Source organism: Notolepis coatsorum, assembly GCF_963971535.1.
Source record: "Notolepis coatsorum genome assembly, chromosome: 12".
Taxonomy (NCBI): Eukaryota; Metazoa; Chordata; class Actinopteri; order Aulopiformes; family Paralepididae; genus Notolepis; species Notolepis coatsorum.
The window spans coordinates 45,078,538-45,100,922 of NC_140176.1; the positions used below are offsets into that span (position 1 = coordinate 45,078,538).

General features: G+C 43.6%; 2 protein-coding genes across 2 annotated transcripts in view; one reads left to right on the forward strand and one right to left on the reverse strand.

Annotated features, from left to right (window-relative positions):
- The window catches only part of LOC311238124 (procollagen C-endopeptidase enhancer 2-like), a 37,622-nt gene extending 25,322 nt beyond the window's left edge, over positions 1–12,300 (forward strand). The window contains exons 8-9 of the mRNA XM_084326119.1: positions 5,645–5,812; positions 10,303–12,300. Coding sequence (XP_084182245.1) covers positions 5,645–5,812; positions 10,303–10,433 — 299 coding nt within the window. The 3' untranslated portion in view covers positions 10,434–12,300. The remainder of the gene's footprint in view (positions 1–5,644; positions 5,813–10,302) is intronic.
- A 759-nt stretch (positions 12,301–13,059) lies between these two features.
- The window catches only part of trpc1 (transient receptor potential cation channel, subfamily C, member 1), a gene marked incomplete at both ends in the record, with an annotated part of 85,350 nt that continues 76,024 nt past the window's right edge, over positions 13,060–22,385 (reverse strand). The window contains 4 exons of the mRNA XM_084326211.1: positions 13,060–13,287; positions 19,713–19,907; positions 21,200–21,401; positions 22,085–22,269. Coding sequence (XP_084182337.1) covers positions 13,060–13,287; positions 19,713–19,907; positions 21,200–21,401; positions 22,085–22,269 — 810 coding nt within the window. The remainder of the gene's footprint in view (positions 13,288–19,712; positions 19,908–21,199; positions 21,402–22,084; positions 22,270–22,385) is intronic.

Here is a 22,385-nt window from a genome sequence, read left to right on the forward strand (position 1 = left end):
CATACACCGTCTGTGCTGGCTGGGGTCGTCGATTTGGTGGGGTCGTACTGTTATGGTTTGTAACCGACCCCAATCGCACAACACAAGACAGGTATGATGGTTTGCCAAGAAACAGATATTTATTTAGAACAGGGAAAAAGGGCACTGTCCCTTTAAGGGAGAAAACACAAAACACTGGAATAACACAAGAGGGGAAGGTAAAGTGCCTTTAAGAGGCGGGCAGGAAAAAGGAACACTATGGGAAGGTAAAGGGAACGCCTAAGGGAAGGTTAAGGGAACGCCTTGGGAAGGTTAAGGGAACGCCTTGGGAAGGTTAAGGGAACGCCTTGGGAAGGTTAAGGGAACGCCTTGGGACAGAGGACTAGGGACTAGGAGAGCTAGGGATAGAGGACTAGGGACTAGGAGAACAAGGGATAGAGGGACAGGTACTGGGGAACATAGGGAACAGGTTCTGGGGAACAGAGGGCCAGGTTCTGGTGACAGAGGGAACAGAGACCCGCGGAGGCGGGCTGGGGACAGGGAGGAACTGGGGACTGGTGGGAAAACATCTGGGCCGCTCTGCAGAACAGAGGAGAGGGTTAATATTCAAAGGGAAAAAACAGAGCAGATGCAGAACAGTCCAAATAACAAAGTAACAAAGTAAATACTATCTTCGTGTGAACAAACACACAGTGGGAGATGGAATGTCCAAAATAATATCCACGAGAGAACAAAGCAGAGTGGGAGATGAAATGTCCAAACAAATAACTAAGTGAGAACTAAGGGAGGCAATACGCTGGGGAACAGCAGCGGGACGAGGGCAAGGGGCATTACGCTGAGTGAGTGACATCACAATCAAAACTCACCCAGACGTATGCGTAAAGGTACAGGGACTGCAGCGGGAACGGGGGCAAGGGCACTACGCTGAGTGAGTGACATCACAATCAAAACTCACCCAGGCGTATGCGTAAAGGTACAGGGACAGCAGCGGGAACGGGGGCAAGGGCACTACGCTGAGTGAGTGACATCACAATCAAAACTCACCCAGGCGTATGCGTAAAGGTACAGGGACAGCAACGGGAACGGGGGCAAGGGCACTACGCTGAGTGAGTGACATCACAATCAAAACTCACCCAGGCGTATGCGTAAAGGTACAGGGACAGCAACGGGAACGGGGGCATCGCCACCGGGTGGCTGGCTGTCCGAGCCGAGGAACAGAGCGCTGGGACAGCGGCGGTGGCGAGGGCGTCGTCCACCGGGTAGCCGCTGTCGGAGCCGAGGAACAGAGTGCTGGAACAACGGCGGTGACGAGGGCATCGTCCACCGGGTAGCCGCTGTCGGAGCCGAGGAACAGAGTGCTGGAACAGTGGCGGTGACGAGGGCATCGTCCACCGGGTAGCCGCTGTCGGAGCCGAGGAACAGAGTGCGCGCCACACCTTGGTGTGCGCGTCGGAACAGGGAGCTGAACAGTGGCGGTGGCGAGGATGTCGTCCACCGGGTAGCCACTGTCGGAGCCGAGGAACAGAGTGCGCGCCACACCTTGGTGTGCGCGTCGGAACAGGGAGCTGGAACAGTGGCGGTGACGAGGGCATCGTCCACCGGGTAGCCGCTGTCGGAGCCGAGGAACAGAGTGCGCGCCACACCTTGGTGTGCGCGTCGGAACAGGGAGCTGGAACAGTGGCGGTGGCGAGGATGTCGTCCACCGGGTAGCCACTGTCGGAGCCGAGGAACAGAGTGCGCGCCACACCTTGGTGTGCGCGTCGGAACAGGGAGACGCATCGGGGTGCGTCTGCGAGGAGGAGTGTGCCAAGCACGAAGGTCTGGAAGATGCGCGTCGGCGCGCTGAGGTCTGGAGAGCGTGCCAAGCTCGAAGGTCTGGAAGATGCGCGTCTGTGCGCTGGTACGGAGGAGCGTGCCAAGCTCGAAGGTCTGGAAGATGCGCGTCAGTGCGCTGGTACGGAGGAGCGTGCCAAGCTCGAAGGTCTGGAAGATGCGCGTCTGTGCGCTGGTACGGAGGAGCGTGCCAAGCTCGAAGGTCTGAAGTGGAACACTGGAATACCTCCCGTAGAGGATTAGAGAGCGCAGTACAGTGTCTCCCTCCAGGCAAACGGCGGCAGGTGGCGAAGGCTTGAGCGCATCTGGCGCGCTGGTCTGGAGTGGAACACTGGAATACCTCCCGTAGAGAATTAGAGAGCGCAGTACAATGTCTCCCTCCAGGCAAACGGCGACAGGTGGCCAAGGCCCTTGAAGATGCGCGTTGCGCGCTGGTGACTGGAGAGCATCCATCTTACAGCATTGGTAGACCAGAGGATCTCCCGAAAGAGTCTAGATGTTAGAGAATATGACTCAGCATGAATACAACACGACCCCACGCCAAAACGAGGGGAAGCGCCCTGGTATTTAAAGCCCACAGGGGGACTAATTAGCCTGCCAACACAGGTGCGAGAGATAATAGAATATCAAACAGGTGTGGCCACTAAGGGTAAGGAACGAGAGGGTGGGGGCTAGAGAGAGTGAGTAGGGAATTCCTAACAGTAGGCTTAAAGAAGACAGAGAAAAGGTAGTGAGCAGCGGGCAAAACCTCACACCTACCCTACCTGACATCCCTACCTGACAAACCCTACCTGACCCCCCTACCTAACCCCCCTACCTGACCCCTTCAACACTATTATTAACAATGGGTTTCTTAAACCTTTCAAGTCAGGGATCCAAATTGTTGGACCCAGTTTCATGTAAACACATGACATATTACTTCTGTTGTCACCCACCAGAAGAAGGTCCACAAACCCAATTTAGGTCCCGACCCATAGTTTAAGAAACCAGGCCATCCTAGCATTAGCAGGCCACTAACTTCACTATACCACCACTAACACCCAAAGTACATCAGAAGGAAACTGTAGAATTTAGAAGCATGTAGAAACTGCATTCTCAATTAAAGGCACAGCCCTCCGGAATTCCCTACCTGCCAGTTCAAAGCAGATTCAGGATTTTTAAACGTTTTCTACAGCAGGTTAAAACCGGGCCAGAACTGTAATCATGACACCAAATAGTCATTATTTGTGTACTTGAGCTCATGCTTTAAATGTCTTATGTTTCTTTTTGTTTGTGTGTTGTTGTGGATGGTTGCTGTTTTTACTATTAGAAGCACTGATTTTAAACTATAACATGTCAATTTAATGATTGCTTGAACTACCGTATCATCGTTTGCACACATTGATTCACTTGTTTTGTTTGTTGTGATATTTTCTTGAGTACTTCAATGTTTGTGGTTTTATATTTTTATTTTACTTTTTTTTTGTGTTTGTATTTTAAATGTTTGGACCCCAGGAAGAGTAGTCTCACTTTGGTGTAGACTAATGGGGATCCACAATAAAACAACAAAACAATTCGACAAGTTATTGAGAGTAAATTAGTCTGAATATGGCCACCAATGATGTCATCTGAGACAAATCCTTGTGTTGTGTTAATTACAGCTCAATGAAATGATAAGCTAGCAGTCCCTATAAGTGCATTGTATGTATTGCTATTTTTTCATCTACATAATTTCATGGAGCTGGCTGCTGGCCATATTCTATGTCTATATCTTCATCACCGGTGGCCATATTCAAACTCATTTACTCTCAATATCAATATCAAAATGAATAGTATTAGATGAAGAATATACTTCTATAGTGTGGTAGTGAAAGGGTTAACCCTTTGTAGTGTGGTAGTGGAAGGGTTAAGTATACAGAGGTGTTGCCTGTGAGCAGGAATGTACTTTTCTATAAATACTTGTGATTCCGGGGGAACTAACGGTCTCCCTGCGCCACAAAAGAGAGCACGGCGGTGTGTGCATGTTATTTCTTTAGATTCAAAATTCAAGAGGTTTATTCATCACATACAAGACATATAGTGAAATGAAGGTGGCCATGCTCGCTTCGATTGTGGAAAAAATACAAATAATAATAGAATAAAATAGAATAGATAATAAAATAGACATGATAAAAGTACTAAGATAAAATAAAATTACAATGCTAAGCTTACAAATTAAAAGGTAATGAGTCCTATGTACACTACTATACAATATACAGTTATACTATATGTCACTATGCTATACTAACTAACTATACTATACAAAAACATCCAGTTATGTTTTTTTCCTTTAAAGTGCATTTTTTTCCCCTGTCCTAAACAAGGCTGTCTTTACAGTCTCAGTCATGACACTACCTTTAGTCTTCTGACTAGTCTGAAAAGCTTCCTTGAGAACCTGTTAGATGGTGTGTAGGACACAGTCCCCCCCCAAGAGTAAACACACACACACACACACACACACACACACACACACACACACACACACACACACACACACACACACACACACACACACACATACACACACACACACACACACACAGAGCTTCTGACTAGCTGTTGGTAGATGAACGTGTCGATTCAGCCCCTTGGCCTCCGCTTGCTACTTTCCTGCTCTGTGATGTGTTTCCCTCGAGGAGATGTTTACCCAATGCATTAGATTAGACATTTCAAAGACTCCACTTTGGATCTGCAGTGAGGAAATGAGGAAAGTCAAGTGATTCGGTGCTAGATGTGGAAAACGTGGCTTGTGTAACGCAGTGGCAGAATCTACACCACATCATCTGTTACATCACACCTGTCAACACATCATCTGTTACATCACACCTGTTAACAACACATCATCTGTTACATCACACCTGTCAACACATCATCTGTTACATCACACCTGTTAACAACACATCATCTGTTACATCACACCTGTTAACAACACATCATCTGTTACATCACACCTGTTAACAACACATCATCTGTTACATCACACCTGTTAACAACACATCATCTGTTACATCACACCTGTTAACAACACATCATCTGTTACATCACACCTGTCAACACATCATCTGTTACATCACACCTGTCAACACATCATCTGTTACATCACACCTGTCAACACATCATCTGTTACATCACGTCTGTTAACAACACATCATCTGTTACATCACACCTGTTAACACATCATCTGTTACATCACACCTGTCAACACCATGTCATCTGTTACATCACACCTGTTAACACATCATCTGTTACATCACACCTGTTAACACATCATCTGTTACATCACACCTGTCAACACATCATCTGTTACATCATGTCTGTTAACAACACATCATCTGTTACATCATGTCTGTTAACAACACATCATCTGTTACATCACGCCTGTTAACACATCATCTGTTACATCATGTCTGTTAACAACACATCATCTGTTACATCATGTCTGTTAACAACACATCATCTGTTACATCACGCCTGTTAACACATCATCTGTTACATCACACCTGTTAACAACACATCATCTGTTACATCACACCTATTAACACATCATCTGTTACATCATGTCTGTTAACAACACATCATCTGTTACATCACGCCTGTTAACACATCATCTGTTACATCACACCTGTTAACAACACATCATCTGTTACATCATGTCTGTCAACAACACATCATCTGTTACACATCACACCTAATGTGCTTGCATGTGTGTGAGTGGAATAATGCAGAAGAGAGAGCTGTTTAGTCCAGGAGTGTATATAGTCGGTGTAACGAATGTCAGTCATATCTCTCTACAAACCTCTTGTGTCTGTGACAGTAATCACCGGGACGGTCATCACAGCGGTGATGCGAGGAGGCAGCATGTACGCCACCATCGCTATCCTCATGGTGTACAAAGAGGGTGACCTGACCATCCAGCAGGCGGGCAAAACCATGAGCACCAAGATTGTCATACTGTGCAAGAAGTGCCCGTTTATCAGACGAGGTGAGTACACACACACACACACGCACGCACACACGCACACGCACACACACGCACACACACACACACACACACAGAGAGACACACACACACACACACACACACACACACACACACACACACACACACACACACACACACACACACACACACACACACACACACATGAAAATGGAATAATACGTACGGCTGGGCAATATGGGGGTGGGGATCACGATAATAGGAAAGTCTGCTTTGGTTTTGACAAAAATGTACCTATCTCAAGCCCTGCCCTCTTTTCTTGATCCTCCAATCACAACTGTTCTCTCAGACAAATTCAGCTAACTTTGTGCTGTTAACTTTGTTTCTCAGAGGGAAGCAACAGTTGTGATTGGAGGCTCAAGAAAAGAGGGCGGGTTTGAGATAGGTCAATTGCATGCTAGATTATCCAATCAATGGTCCTCATTCTCGAACGGACATACAGTACGTAAAAGTTACCAAGGAATTCCTTCGTAACTTGATTTACGTACTTATTCGGCATTCTCGAACGGCTTCGTATTGTAAATTCTTTGTAGGATTTATGTAGGATTTACGAACTCGAAAAGGTAGTCGTAAGTCGGACAGACCGGTGTGTGCCCGTGGTTTCAACAGCTTTATCTGGGACAAGTCATTGGGGATTGCCGATACTACAGACATCCGTGGAATTAAATAATTATAATGATAATTAATACAACAATATTTGTATCATTAATAATTACATTTTGCATTTATAGTCCTGACTCAATGAGGCATCGTGAGCATTACACACACACACTGCAAACTACATAAATAAGAACTAAACCGATCGCCGTGGATATAGCTACTGTATAGTGGAATATACTGTATTAATATGCCTTATACTGGCTTCTTCTCTATGATATTATTTATTGTTGGTTTTATGTATTTCTATTCCTAAACTAAATAAATGTCTGGAGAAATGGCTTAGTGAAGCAGCCTCAGCACAGCACACACATACGTACTGTATACGTGTGAAATTAATTGTTCCAATAGGTTTCTATTATTCTAATGACTTGTTTTATTAGCTATTATAGTAGTAAGTCCTACTGTAGAACATGACATATTAGCATGACATCTCATTTAGTAATGTCAATACTGAACGACTGGCTCTTGACATGGCTCTACAGCTCTATATAATGATAATAAATACAACTATGTCTCAATGTATTGGCGTGCACCCGAGTTTGGAACAGCTTTCTCTGGGACAAGTCATTGGGGATTGCCGTCACTTCAGACATCTGCGGAATGAAATCATTATAATGATAATAAATACGACAATATTTGTATCATTAACAATCACATTTTACGTATAATCATGACTCAACGAACCATGTCAGAAAATAAATAAATAAATAAGAACTAACCCGATCGCTGCAGATATAGCTATAGTGGAATAGACTATTAATATTCCATATACCGTCTTGTTCTTATGATATTATTTATTGTTGGTTTTATTTATTTCTTACATTGCTTGCACACATCTAGAGCCAGTGTAGAAACGGCTTGATTGTATATTACTGTTGCACTTTACTGTTACATTTGCACTTTGGTTGGATGTTGTATTGTACTTGTGCTGTAAAATTACAATACATTTTAATCTAATTTAATCTCATTTTGGGAGATTATATAAAAGATTATTATTATCATTTGGAGTCGCAAATTGCTGTCATGCTATGGAGCATGCGCGTGTGTGTACAGTATCCCAGTATCCTCACAATATCTGCTGCATCGTTAATGAGCTAGAGATTTATATGGAATTCATTAATCTATTCTTAATAAGTCTATTCCACTTTATTGTGCAATTGGGTTATGCAGCAGGTGAGTGTGTGTGTGTGTGTGTAATGCTCAGATTCCTCATTGAGTCATGACTATAAATGCAAAACGTAATTGTTGTATTTATTATAATTACTTAAGTCGTTCAGTATTGACATTACTAAATGAGATGTCATGCTAATATGTCATATTCTACAGTAGGACATACTACTATAATACCTAATAAAACAAGTCATTAGAATAATAGAAGTCTACTTTGCTGGAACGATTAATTTCACACGTATACAGTACGTGTGCTCGCGCGCTGATGCTGCCTCACTAAGCCGTTTCTCCGTGCATTTATTTATCCACTCTGGTTGGATGGTCTATTTTACTTGTGCTGTATAATAACAACACATTTTAATCTAATCTCATTTTGAGATAAGTTGCAAATCGCTTCCTCGCTACCTGTACAATGGATCAGCATGGTGCAGTGCAATGCCAAACCTCTGCTGTTTTGCATACGGCCCTCGCCGTTTTGAACACGCCTCATTCGCCTTATAAGGAGCTGGCGGGGCGTGTCTGTATGCAAATTCAATGAACGAGAACGCGCATTTCAGTTTAAGAATGAGTGACATATTTCATTCATGGGAACCCAAATGCCAAGATTTTGGCCACATAGGGATTTTCGTAAATCTGTTGGTACGCAATCTTTGCCAAGATATTTACAAAGGTACTTAGGAACACATTCGAGAATGAGGACCAATGATTGTCATGTTGGACTGAAACTGTAATTTCCCACTCTCAAACGTAATGTTTGCTTTTTAGCATTAAGGGGCATTCCTGCCCACATGGAACACCTCTGTGTACTTAAAGGTGCAAAACAACGGCAATTTATTTGGCACATAATCTCACACATATCCCAAGGCTCTACACTGTTTTGTACACATTAATTTAGTTTGACAGTTATTGAGAGGTAATGAGTTTGAATATCTCCTACTGTGATGTCATCAGAGGACACTGAATCTTTGTGTTGTGTTACAGCTCAATAAAATTATGTAGATGAAAAAATTGCAAGGATTGCAATAGAGATTACAATTATTTCATCTACATGATTTCATTGAGCTGTGACTAAAAGAACACAAGGATGCAGTGTCCTCTTATGACATCACAGGGAAAACAGCAAAACAGTTTGGAGTCTTGGGATATGTGTGAGATTATGTGCAAAATTAATCTCAGTAATTTTTTCTGTGAAGTTCCCCTTTAATCTAGACAACAAAATTGTGTATCGTGATTCATTATATCTAACCAAAACCCATGATGCAGTCGATAACTATCTCAGGGTTTCCGTTTCGATGCCGGTCCACGTGTGTCCTGGGCGTTTTCAATGTCTCTGGACAAATGGGAGAACCTCCGCTCAAATATGATCTGTGTTTGTTGAGCTTAGAAACAATTGATAGGCTATAGAATGACACCATCAAGGCATGTAGATGTATGATGTTCTTTATTGAAAAGTAGGCTACCTCATATACATTATATTCCAAATCAAATAAGTCCCTTCAGCAATAGACCCACGTGGGCGACTCGTCCCCAAAGTCAGAGTGTCCGATTTAGCCATAATGTTGTTGACTGAAGACTCAGACTGTTGCTTGTGTTGTTGTTGAGTCAGGTTAAATAAATGGAGAGACACTGTCTACACAGACACGAGCTCAGAGAGTCCCTCTATTTATGCTACAGAGGCGACAGTCTGAGGCTTCCGTCAACAATATTATGGCTAAGCTAGTCTGACACTTCAGGGACGAGGGAATCTATCGATGGGAGTGGAGTTAAATAAACAGAGAAGTAGCTTCTCTGTCCAGCAACAGCACTGTGTTTTTTTGGAACTGTACATAGCCATTTTGTTATTTAAATGTTATATAGTAGAATATCTACATCCTGATCTTTTTTAGAACTGTATATATCTTTATTTTAGTCATCTTATTTTATTCTATGCTAAATCTATTGTATTGCACTGCACACTTTTTAGAACTGTATATAGTAATCTTTATTTCAGTCATCTTATTTTATTCTATGCTAAGTTTGTTGTATTTTTATTATTGGAAGCTGCTATGGTCGAGGGACCACAATAAATAGATGTTCACTCTTCTTGCTGTAAATAAATAAGTGACAATAAAGGAATCTGAATCTGAATCACCATGGACAGCCCCCCCCCCCCCTCTCTGCTGACACACAGGAAACGGGGATCAAGCAGGCAGGAATTATTACCACAGGACATTATGACCAGAGAGATTTAAATATGACTTCAACACATATTCTTTTCGGTAATTGCTAACGGAAACCCTGATCGATATGTTGCCCAGCCCTAATCAATAAATTGAGTGTCATGTGTGAGATGATGGAAAAGTAAGCAGTTCCCAGGTCCAGTATGTGCGCAGCAGGTTTGTGTGGCACTCACGGCTCTGAGTTTGCCTCCCGCCACTGCTCTCGTACCACGAGGCGCGACGTAAGTGGCCAAACTCACTGTCCAGACTGAGTCGCTGAATCGTGTTATGAATCCAGACTATGTTTATATGACTGTGCATATATAAACATGATGGAATACAGACACGGCCGTTGCGTCAGAGTTGCTGATATGTGGCCCTTCCTGAATGTCTCTGCCGTTCCGCCGCCACTGCATTCAGGCTCTTTGTGTGTGACCTCACCAGGCTTGAACTACGTCATCATGGGCCACGTGGACGAGGAGGGCAAGGGGAAGATCGCCCCCCACCACTTTGTCATGGCCTTCAAGACCAAGAACCAGAAGAGCCTCAACGTTCTGAAGAACAAGCGCTGCTGAGGCCACCCTCCCCCTCCCCTCCTCCCTCCCGCCCTCTCCGCTGGGAAGGACCTCGTCTGTTTCACTTCACGTTGACTCTACCCAGCCTGTTCCCGTCACCCCAGAGTCCTGCAAGGTCTATAAATCACAAGGTTGTGAGTTGCCGTTTGTTGGAAGTAAACAACTCGTGGGGGCTGTCCTTGGATCAGCTTTCTACAGCAGCGGTGTTCCTGAGTTCTGCTCCTAGTGCTGATCCCATGGCTGTTGGGACCTTCCATGTTGTTGTTGTGTTGTTGTTAAGGAAACAGGATTGTTTTGTTTGTCACAGAGTTATACCTGATCATCTTTAGACCTTGACACTTTGAAGTAGGGCTGAATAATTCATCAAAATCTTTATTGAAAAACGATGTGACCTTAGTGCAATATCCACATTGTGGAAGGTTGCAATATGTCATACAGGTGAATGCCATTCTAAAGTATAGTCAGTGCTGTGGGGCTACAGAGATGCCCTGGCCTACAAATGGTCTACAGACATAAGTACAGACCCCCACAAAAATAAATGTTTTAACCCCATTGTTCAAGCCCTACTTTGAAGCAAGAAAAATAAGTGCAGTGTTCTCAGTAAAGGTCATACCATAGGTGGCAAGAATTGACCTATCTCAAACCCTGCCCTCCTTTCTTGATCCTCCGAGATAGGTCAGTTGGGGGTTTGTATGCACAGGGTAGCTGTACTTTATTCACACGTTTTGCATAAAAGGAACTGACTGGAATATTTGAATTGTTTTCCTGAGCATGCGTCATCAACCCATCCATGGCGTTCCATGACAACACTGTATACTCCCGTTTTCTGCTCCCAGTTCCCATAATCATATTGTTTTTATTCTCCTCTTTTCTTCCGAGCTGAGTGTGCAGAGTGCGGCGTGAGGAGCGAGTGTGTTCGAGTATATATTCTGCATATTGTGCAGGAAAGCTGAGCTGTGAGTTTGGCAGGGTAGCATTTATATTCACAAGTGTGGCCTGATCAACAAAACATTGAGCCTTTGTTACAGGAACAAAATAATGCTGGGTTTGTTGTAGTTTTGATGAAAGTGTTTACAAACTGCCCTTAAAGGTGCTGTAAGTGTTTTTTGTTGTTGTTAAAATAAGTGTTAAATATCTCTACATTACAACAGCCATCACTGATAGAGTGTTTGCTCAGTAACATGGGTCTCCCAGTCCCTCTGTTCTACAGTAAACAGAAAATAAATGTTCTGGTATCCCTTCCCACTTTATCCAATCGGGAGAGAGAACCCTAGATATTTTAACTTATTTCAATAAATCTTGCCAAGTCAAATTTGCTTACTGCACTGGCAGATTATATTAAGTGTTGATGTCATAAATTGTTTCAAGCACATATTTGTTTTTGGGGAGTGGAGTGGAGGGACTGGGAAACCCATGTTACTGACCAAACACTCTATATCAGTGTTGGCTGTCAGAATGTAGAGCTATTATTTTAACATGTAGACCACTTATTTTAACTTATTTAAGAAAATACCGCTTACAGCACCTTTAATATCTATGTTCACTTTGAATGAACACAAGATGTGGGAAGTATTATATGTGGTGATACCAAGTGCAATAGTTAATATATAGCATTCTTTTGAAATCATGCTGAATTTATGTGTAACAATAAGGCCCTTGTAGCCAAAGCATTTCTTTTTTATTGTGAAATATATGCAAAGCAGCCCAATCCACTTACCGGTAGCTTACTTTCTGTCTGCTTAGGTTTTGTTTGCTTCATTGTTTTTAAAACTAGAGATATGAAATCAATGGTGTAAAGTATTTTCATATGACAACGTCTGTAAATGTTATTTATATTTTAATTGTTCTCATCTGCCCAAATAAAGACCCAAATAACATTTTCCTTTTTTCCCTTGCGGTTTAACCCAAACAAACAGGGTTTTGTCCGTCTATCCTTCCTTCCGACAAAGACCCTTCCTCTCAGAACAACAATATCTGACAATAACAATGCCTGAAAGCCCATTTTACAGTTGGCCTACTAAAGCAGCCAGGGCTGTTTTGCTCTACTTAGCACGAGACTGGGTCAGGTGTGTGATGTAACTCACATGGGTTGGACCAGTGGGCCTGAACAGTTGGCTACACTTTTGTCTGGGGAGTTATTCCCTTTTGTATCCATCTGGCCAAAGAAATATTAGTTTCCTGCAACCAATTACAAATGTCTGATAAAACATTCAGCTCCTTCTACCTCCAATGCATAAGAAAGAAAGAGAAAGAGAGAGACAGATAGAGAGGGAGCAGGGCAGATTTTGAATAAACCTTTATTAGAATAATCTTCGCTGAAAAGAATTAACATTTCCTTTTTTTTTTTCTTTCCTTTTTTCTTACAAAACAAGTTGGATGAGTGAATAATACATAGGGGGCCCTGGTCTGGAGGCTTTGGTGCAGAGTATATATATTTCCAGTTAAGTTCCAGGTCTAAAAAGTCTCTGCAACAGAGTTTCTGCAACATGCTCGGGGTCAGCTAGCGTCCCAGACGGTGGAGAAGCAGGTGTTTTTGTTTCTTTTAGTTCTATGCACGGGGCACTAGTAGGAAAGAGGTGGGATTAGAGGGGTATCGTGGCGGCGGGGTGGGGGAGGGTCGAGTCCTTTAGCTTCGCGGGTAGAACATGGCGTACTTGGAGGTCCGGAAGCCGAGCAGGTCCCTCATCTCGTTGCGGAACTTGGAGAGGTCCTGGCGCAGGTCGTTGAGGTTCTCCACTGTAGCCTGGTCCGTGCTCTGCATCTTCTGCCGCGTGGAGGTCAGGTAGCGGTGCACCAGGCAGCACATGATCTTCTGGTAGTTCTCGTCCCGCTTCTGCTTCAGGTTCCTCCACTCCTGGTGACGGAGAGGGAAGAAGAGGAAAGGGTTCAGTTCCGCGTCAAGGCGAACTGTCTCTGAGTCACAAGATCAATCTAGGTTCAAGACTGAACTTGGGGGTCGATCACTGAATTTAATGCACAGCTGTTAAAATTATGCTGATTTATTTTGCACATAATCTCACACACACATCCCAAAACGGTTTTGGACACGTGTTTTTGCACACATTCATTTAGTTTGACAAGTTATTGATAATAAATTAGGGACATTGGATCCCTGTGTTAATTACAGCTCATTGATGTGATAAGATAGCAGTTCCCTATAATACAAGGGATTCCTATTTCTTCATCTACATAAAGAAACCCAAACTATGTACTGGCCGATATCCAACCTCCCATTCATCAGCAAGATACTTGAAAATGTTTTCTCAATACAAATAAACTCCTTTCTCAAAGAAAACAACATCATGGAGGAATTTCAATCAGGCTTCAGAACGCACCATAGCACTGAAACTGCTCTTACTAAAATAATGAATGACCTCAGAATAAGCGTTTGACACGATCGACCATGATATCCTAATAAATCGTCTAGAGAAGGTAGTTGGTCTTTCTGAGTATGTATTAAACTGGTTCAGAACATATATCAAAGGGAGAAAATATTACGTCAGGCTTGGAGATCATTCTTTTACATGACACCCACTTCGGAGTTCCACATGGGAGCTGCCTTGGTCCATTATTATTCTCACTATACATGCTGCCACTTGGAGACATCATTAGAAACCACAATGTATCTTTCCATAGTTACGCAGATGACACACAATTGTACATCTCCACTGAACCAAATAATCACACAGCTATTAACTCCATTTCCACCTGTCTCTTAGCAATAAACAAATGGATGACGAACAACTTCCTCAAATTAAATGAGGACAAAACTGAAATCCAATATGCAATAAGCAATATGGGGCAACTTACTCCATGGATCAAACCCGAAGTTACAAGTCTTGGTGTTATAATAGACTCAGACCTAAGCTTTAAATCACACATCAACAAGGTGACAAAAACATTATTCTTCCACTTAGAAACATAGCTAAGGTACGGCCGTTTATAAATCAAAAAGACGCTGAAAAACTGATCCATGCTTTTATCTCAAGCCGACTTGACTACTGTAATGCACTCCTCACCGGCCTCCCAAAAAAACACAGAACGACTCCAACTCATTCAAAACTCGGCAGCTAGGCTACTAACTAGAACCAAGAGGAGATACCACATTAGTCCAGTATTAGCTACCTTGCACTGGCTTCCGGTAACATTTAGAATCTATTTCAAGGTCCTCCTCCTTATATACAAAGCACTAAATGGAACAGGACCAAGCTACATTGCAAATTCTCTAGTCAACGATGTGCCTTCTAGAATATTGCTACTACTTCTAGAATATCTACTACTGGTCTATTGAAGGTCCCAAACCACAGCCTAAAGAGAATCGGGGATGCAGCCTTGACAAACTATGCACCAAAGTTATGGAACACACTACCTATGGACATTAGGGAAGCTAAATAAGCTAAAAACGTACCTCTTCACCATAGCCTTTTAATACACTGCTGCTGATTGTACTGATTACACAATTTAACTTTTTCCATTCTATTTTACTCTTTTATTACAGGTTCTAAACTGTCAGGTATCGAACTGTGTGAGTATCAAGCAGGAAGAAAGACTGTCAGGTTTTTAAAACTGTGGGGGACCCAAGCCTAGAACTGCGCCACCAAGGTTAAAAATCGCGCTGAGCCATGGATGCACACTGAAATACTGGCCGCTATGAAAACCAGAGACAAAAAATGCTCTGAACTTCATAAAAGTCAGACAAAGCTTTCCAAAAGCTCAAACAGTGAACTCCAAGCCCACGTGGTTGAACTAAAAATGCAAAGAAACAGACTAAGAAATGATGTAAACACCATGATCAAAACCGCAAAAAGAAATTTCATCAATGATAAAACTGAGGAAAACAAAAACAAACCACGTGAACTTTGGAAATGACTCAATAATCAACTAGGCTGCAGTAAAAAACTTAAAACCAGATTCTCAAACATAAACATAAAGACGGACAACACGCGGCCCACACTACTCTAACCGTTACCCTCAGAATTCACGCCACACACCCACTCCGCACGTAAACTATAAAATAGCGGCGTGAAAGCTAATGATCCTAGCCAGCCTTGTTTACTACCCAGAGGTGCACCGCGGGTCTCCTTCGCTGTCGCCATCTCCTTCACTGATTGGTTGTTAGTGCGTGTGCTGATATCCAAGCTTGGAAAATCGATATCTCGAAACTTTGCGACCACGTTTCATGTTTATTTCGAGGAAATAATTTATCGCAATAGTTATCGTTACCGTTTTATCGCCCAGCCCTACGCTCATCACAGACAAGCTGGATGTAGAAAATTACTTTAACATCTTCTTCACAAACATAGCCACAACACTGGTAAACAAACTACCCTCCCACTCAGGGCATTATGGGGTAGAACACATAGTAGCATACTACAAAAACCTAGGGGTCCGCAAAGACGACTTCAAACTAATAATGGTAACAACCGATGAGGTGCTCAAAAAATTTAGCACCCTCCAACCTAACAAGGCCACTGGCCATGACAACATCCCCTCCAAATTCCTCAGAGACTCAGCAGCCGCCATCACCCCAGTCATCATACACATAATAAAACTCTCCATAAAACAGGGACACGTCCCCAAGGACTTCAAAATTGCGAGAGTGACCTCTCTGCACAAAAATGGCAGCAAATTAGACCCAGGCAACTACCGCCCTGTTTCTATTCTTACCTCCATCTCGAAAGTCATGGAGAAAATAGTCTACGAACAGGTAGAAAAGTACCTGGCGGAAAAAAATCTAATCTACGAATTCCAATCTGGCTTCAGAACGTCCCACTCCAATGCCTTCTCTATTTGAACGACCACATCAAACAAGAGGTGGACGCGGGCAAATACTGCGGCATGGTCATGCTGGACCTACAAAAGGCCTTTGACACTGTCAATCACTCCATTCTGATTGACAAGCTAAAAGCAATTGGTTTTGATAGTGTATCAGTGAGCTGGATGCAATCCTACCTGGAGGGGAGAGAACAGATGGTGGAGGTAAACGGTACTCTACCCCCCCCCCCCTCACAGTGAGCTGTGGTGTTCCACAAGGAAGCATACTAGGACCGCTACTGTTCCTAATTTATGCAAATGACATGTCGTCAGCCTGTGACTGCAACTTGTTCCTGTTTGCGGACGACTCAGCCCTGCTGGTCTCTGACAAGAACAAGTTGCAGGTTGCAAAAACCCTCAGCTCGGAACTAGGCAAAATCTGCATATGGCTCGCTGATAACAAACTATCATTACACATGGGCAAAACAGAGTCCATTCTCTTCGGTTCAAATAACAAACTCAGCAAGACCGACGGCTTCTCAGTTACAGTGGGTGACAATATTGTCACAAGGAAAGATGAAATTACCTACCTGGGTTCCATCCTAGAGGCAAATCTTTCCTGTGACAAAATGGCATCCAATGTAATAAAAAAAGTCAACCAACAAACTAGATTCTTGTACCGGGTCTCCTCTCTGGTAAGCAAGAATACCCTGAAGACTCTGGCAGGAGCACTCATTCAAGGGTACTACGACTATGCTTGCACCTCATGGTACCAAAGCACCTCAAACGCGCTAAAACAAGATTACAAACATCACAAAACAAACTGGTCAGACTATTACTTGACCTTACCCCTAGAACCCACCTCACCCCTGCCCACTTTGACAACCTAGGATGGCTTAGAGTAGACGACAGAGTACAGCAACTTGCAATGGGCCTGGTCTACAAGATACACTATACGACTAAGGTACCCATGTACATGTCAAAATACTTCCCAAAGGTCAGTGAATATCACGACCACAACACCAGAGGAAGCTCAACAAATCATGTTAAACCCAGATTTGGCTCAAACAAGGGACTAAACATGTGTCGCAATTATGCCACATCAATGTGGAACGCCCTACCCAAAGCTGTAAAGGAATGTGAATCCCTACCCACATTCAAAACCGCTCTTAAAGAGCACCTACGGGAGGCTGCAATTCGAAACTGGCCACCGTAAATGTCCAAACCCCCCACCCCCTCCTAATAGACAATCTCCTCCCCACCGCATGTATATATTCTCTCCCAGCCGTATGTATATTTCTCTCCCACCCACCCCCTCCAAATGTACAGTCTCCTCCCCACCGTATGTATATTTCTCTCCCACCTACCCACCCCCTCCTAATGTACAGTCCCCTCCCCATCATATGTATATACTCTGTCAGGATCTATGGGTAACAGTACTGTATATTTGAATACCGTTTATGTCACAAATGTATCAGTACTAAATACCTGTATGTCCCTATGCCATAAATGTCATGTATGTTGTGTATGTCATAAATGTCAATGTGAATTGAAAATGGGGGACCCTGATGTAAACAAGACAAACGTCTTTCTCTGGTCTGCATCCCCTTAACAATTGTGTGTATTGAGCCGTACTGTAATTGTACCCATTCTGCAATCTGTTAAATAAAGTTTTCATTCATTCATTCATTCATTCATTCATTCATTCATTCATTCATTCATTCATTCATTCATTCATTCATTCATTCATTCATTCATTCATTCATTCATTCATTCATTCGCCCTGAGAGGGAGGTTTGCCCTGAGTGGGAAATTTGAAAGGGTCAAAGTGGGTATCAAACAGTAGGGAAGACTGTCAGGTTTTAAACTGTGGATACCAAACAGAGAAGGTAAAGATGACTTTAAACTGTTAAACAGTAATCCAGAACTATTTTATTGCACTGTAAAAAACTGTGATTTTATATGTATTTTATACTTTCTTCATATTTTTTCTGTTGTGAAGCACTTTGAGATGCAATTTTTTTATGAAAGGTGCTATACAAATAAAGTTTATTATTACATAATTTCATGGAGCTGTAATTAAAACAACATATTATACAATGGGGATTCAATGTCACAGATGATCACTGGTGGCCATATTCAAACTAATTTACTCTCAACAACTGTCAAACTAAATGAATGTGTGCAAAAGGTTTTTGGATGTGTGTGAGATTATAGTGCAAAATAAATCAGCATATATCTCAGTATATACAGTAGATGTCTCCAAAACTAAGCAAATCACACCAAAACGATCTGGATGGATAAATAACATTCCAGGTAAGGGAGAAAATATGTTTGAATTTTTATTTTATTTTGGGTGAATTGCCCCTGAATTACCTTTAACCCTTGTGTTGTGTTCTCCTTTAACCCTTGTGTTGTGTTCTCCTTTAACCCTTGTGCGGTGTTCTCCTTTAACCCTTGTGTGGTGTTCTCCTTTAACCCTTGTGTGTTCTCCTTTAACCCTTGTGTGGTGTTCTCCTTTAACCCTTATGTGGTGTTCTCCTTTAACCCTTGTGCGGTGTTCTCCTTTAACCCTTGTGTGGTGTTCTCCTTTAACCCTTGTGCAGTGTTCTCCTTTAACCCTTGTGCGGTGTTCTCCTTTAACCCTTGTGTGGTGTTCTCCTTTAACCCTTGTGTGGTGTTCTCCTTTAACCGTTGTGTGGTGTTCTCCTTTAACCCTTGTGTGGTGTTCTCCTTTAACCCTTGTGCGGTGTTCTCCCTTAACCCTTGTGTGGTGTTCTCCTTTAACCCTGGTGTGGTGTTCTCCTTTAACCCTGGTGTGGTGTTCTCCTTTAACCCTGGTGTGGTGCCATAACAAAAGTGCTATTTGTTTTTTGTGATCAAAGAAAATAAAGAAATCAATTTTAATCCAAGACATGAATGGAATAAATTTAGTTTATATAAATGAAACAAGGTGGAGGCCGACAGTGAAGGTACACAGTGGACCCTTTTGTTTCATTCTTACCATATTTACTTGTTTTTGCTTTTGCACTCAATGAAAATGTGTTCTTTTATATGTTCTTCACAGACAATTAGCCAAGTGCCATTGAGTCCCAGGTTGAAATAAAATTCCTTCTATAATTTCTCTTTTAGTAAACATTGAAAACCAGCCCCACAGACCCGAACACCACACAAGGCTTAACCCTTTCACTACCACACTACAGAAGGTTAACCATTTACTATCACACTACAGACGGGTCTGTAGTGTGATAGTAAAGGGTTAACCTTCTGTAGTGTGGTAGTGAAAGGTTAACCATCTGTAGTGTGATAGTAAAGGTTTAACCTTCTGTAGTGTGGTAGTGAAAGGGTTAACCCTTTGTCGTGTGGCAGTGAAATTGTCGCAGTGAAAGGGTTAACCATTTGTAGTGCGCCGCGGTAGTGAAAGGGTTAAGATAAACAACATTTATTTTGTCAGCTCAGACAAAAATATGAAACCCTGCAGAACTGACTGACCTCCCCCTCCTCCCCCACACACCCTCCCCTCACCTTGAGGCTGTTCTGTCTCTTCACTTTGCCAGTGGAGGTGTGTGAACAGATCCACTTGCTCATGCTGGTCACCAGGTAGACCACGGTCTTGGGGGAAGGGAGGACGTTGAGCGGAGGAGGCAGGGTACACTTGTCGTCGAAGTAGCTCAGCCACAGCTTGGCCCGGGCAAACTTCCACTCTTTATCCTCGTGATTCTGATTCCCAAAATTAAAAAAGGAAGATTACTAAAAGTTCTGTGGTTTAGAACAGTGGTTCTCAAAACATATCCACACCGAGGACCCCCCCCCCCCACACTGATACACATTACAAATCAAATACAAATTTGTCTCAGGGGATCCCCATCTGAGAAGATATTTGTTGTAAGATGTGACTTATTCCCGAGTTCTATAACTGTCTATAATATTGTAGGTGGGGAGATACTGTAACAGTGAAGAAAGGGAAACCTAAGATTAGAGTAGTCGCTCATATATTCTCGACATAAATGGGCTCAACTTCTAGTGAATGAAATAGTAAAATTAAACTGTGGGGACACCCTGGTGCCTCCTCAATGACCCCTTGTAGAGAACCAGTTGTTTAGAATAATACTGGAATGTGATAATGAGCTATGAACTGTATAAGCCCTCTCTAGAGGAGGGGGTGGTGGTCACAGAGGAGGTAGATCGGTCGTCTTGTCATCGGAAGGTTCCTCCCAACAGCTTGTCGAAGTGTCCTCAAACAAAAACACCAACAACTTCACCCCTAACTGCTCCCAATGAGCAGGTCAGCTCCTTGCATGGCCGCCTCCGCCGTCGGTGTGTGAATGTGTGAGTGAGTGGGTAAACGTGAGGCATGAGGTGTAAAGCGCTTTGGATAAAAGCTGCTATATAAATGCAGTCCATTCTAGACAGATCCTAAGAACAATGAACCATGTGTTGTGGGCGACTCCTTGAGGGAACAGCTGTTTTGCATGACACGCTGTTTAACATGGCATAACAAACAGAACCAAAATGTAACTTGTTCAAAGCGAGCGTACAAAATATGTTGATCAGGGGGCAAGAGAAACCACGACACGTCAGCCTTGTTATTTTTATGCTGAGGCTCACAAATGAAAATCTAACCAGTACACGAGAGCAATTACACCAACTTGACCTGCACATGACACACAGAACAGTCTGGGGTACTTAACAGTTTGCATTTCACAACCTCCGTGTAGAACGCCCAAGTCATTAAAATGGTTAAATGGTGCATTTATATAGCCGCTTTTATCCAAAGCGCTTTACAATTTATTTTTCACACATTCACTCACACATTCACACACCGACAGCAGAGGCATCCATGCAAGGTGCCAACCTGCTCATTGAGAGGTGTCTTCTTGCTCAAGGACACTTCGACACGCTGCCCGTGAGGAGTGGGAATTGAACCGGGAACCTTCCGATTACCAGACGACCGCTCGACCTCCTGAGCCCCCATTAACTACATTGTGTAACGCCAGCGCAGTAACACTTACCGCAATCTGCCTGAAGCTTTTGTGCAGCATGGCGACCAGCAGCTTGGTCAGGACGATGACCACCACTATGTTGTAGGTGCCCACGATCAGTGCACCCACGAACGAGCGCAGCTCCTCTGTGTAGTTGATGCGCGTCACAAACAGCGCCACGTGTGCCAGCGAGAAGATGTACCAGAACAGGGCGTAGCAGGTGCCCATGAACCTGTAGCGAGAGACAGAGAAGGGCACACGTCACTCACAGAGCCATCTGGACATGACATCTCCTCTGGGGGGGGATGCCTCATTCACGTGGGTGCGGCTGGGTAGTGTAGAGGTCTAAGCACTCGCCTACCACCACAGAGACTCTGGGTTTGAATCCAGCCGTCAGTCGTCCCTATGAACACAATTGGCAGTGTTCACAGGTGGGAAGCCGGTGGGGGTGTGAGTCCTGGTCGGGGAGGGGATCCCAGCAGGGAGGGGATCTGGGGGAGATAGCGTGAACCTCCACACACGTTACGTTCCCCCAGTGAAACTCCGCACTGTCAGGTAAAAAGAAACGGCTGGTGACTCCACATGTATCGGAGGGGGCATGTGATAGTCTCTACACCCTGCCCAGACCGACAGGGAAATGCGCGCAACGTCCAGGAAAGGAATTGGCATAACGACTAAATTGGGGGATGGGAGAGAGAGACAGGCAAAAAAAAACAATACAGTAGTTCACAGATTCTAAACCGGGGATATTTACAAGCGCTTGAGCGAGATGTCTACGTGGGGCAGCTGTGTTTGGACAGTCCGATTATATCCGTTTCTAACATCCTCTAGACAGTGGACACGCATTCTGGATATTCATCATCATACATCATCGGTACAGTGTAGTAGCGGTGAGCGCTCGAGGTTGACCCGTACGTGTGGAATGCGTCGTTGCTCTGTTGCTGGCAGAAGATGCCCTCGCAGTCCTGGGACGAGTTCCTGTCCGGGTCCTTCTGGTCCTTGCCGTACAGCTGCGTCAGGCCTATGGTGAAGGAGAAGAGCACGAGCAGAAAGAGGCCCAGGAACTTCCCGAACTCCTGCAGCATCTGGCCCATGGAGATCTGTGAGGGGGAGAGAGAGCAATATGTGTCCTGTGAATATCCTGTGTTCTCATTTTTACATTTGCATTTAGTCATTTAGCTGATGCTTTTATCCAAATCCATGTGCTGTACAACAA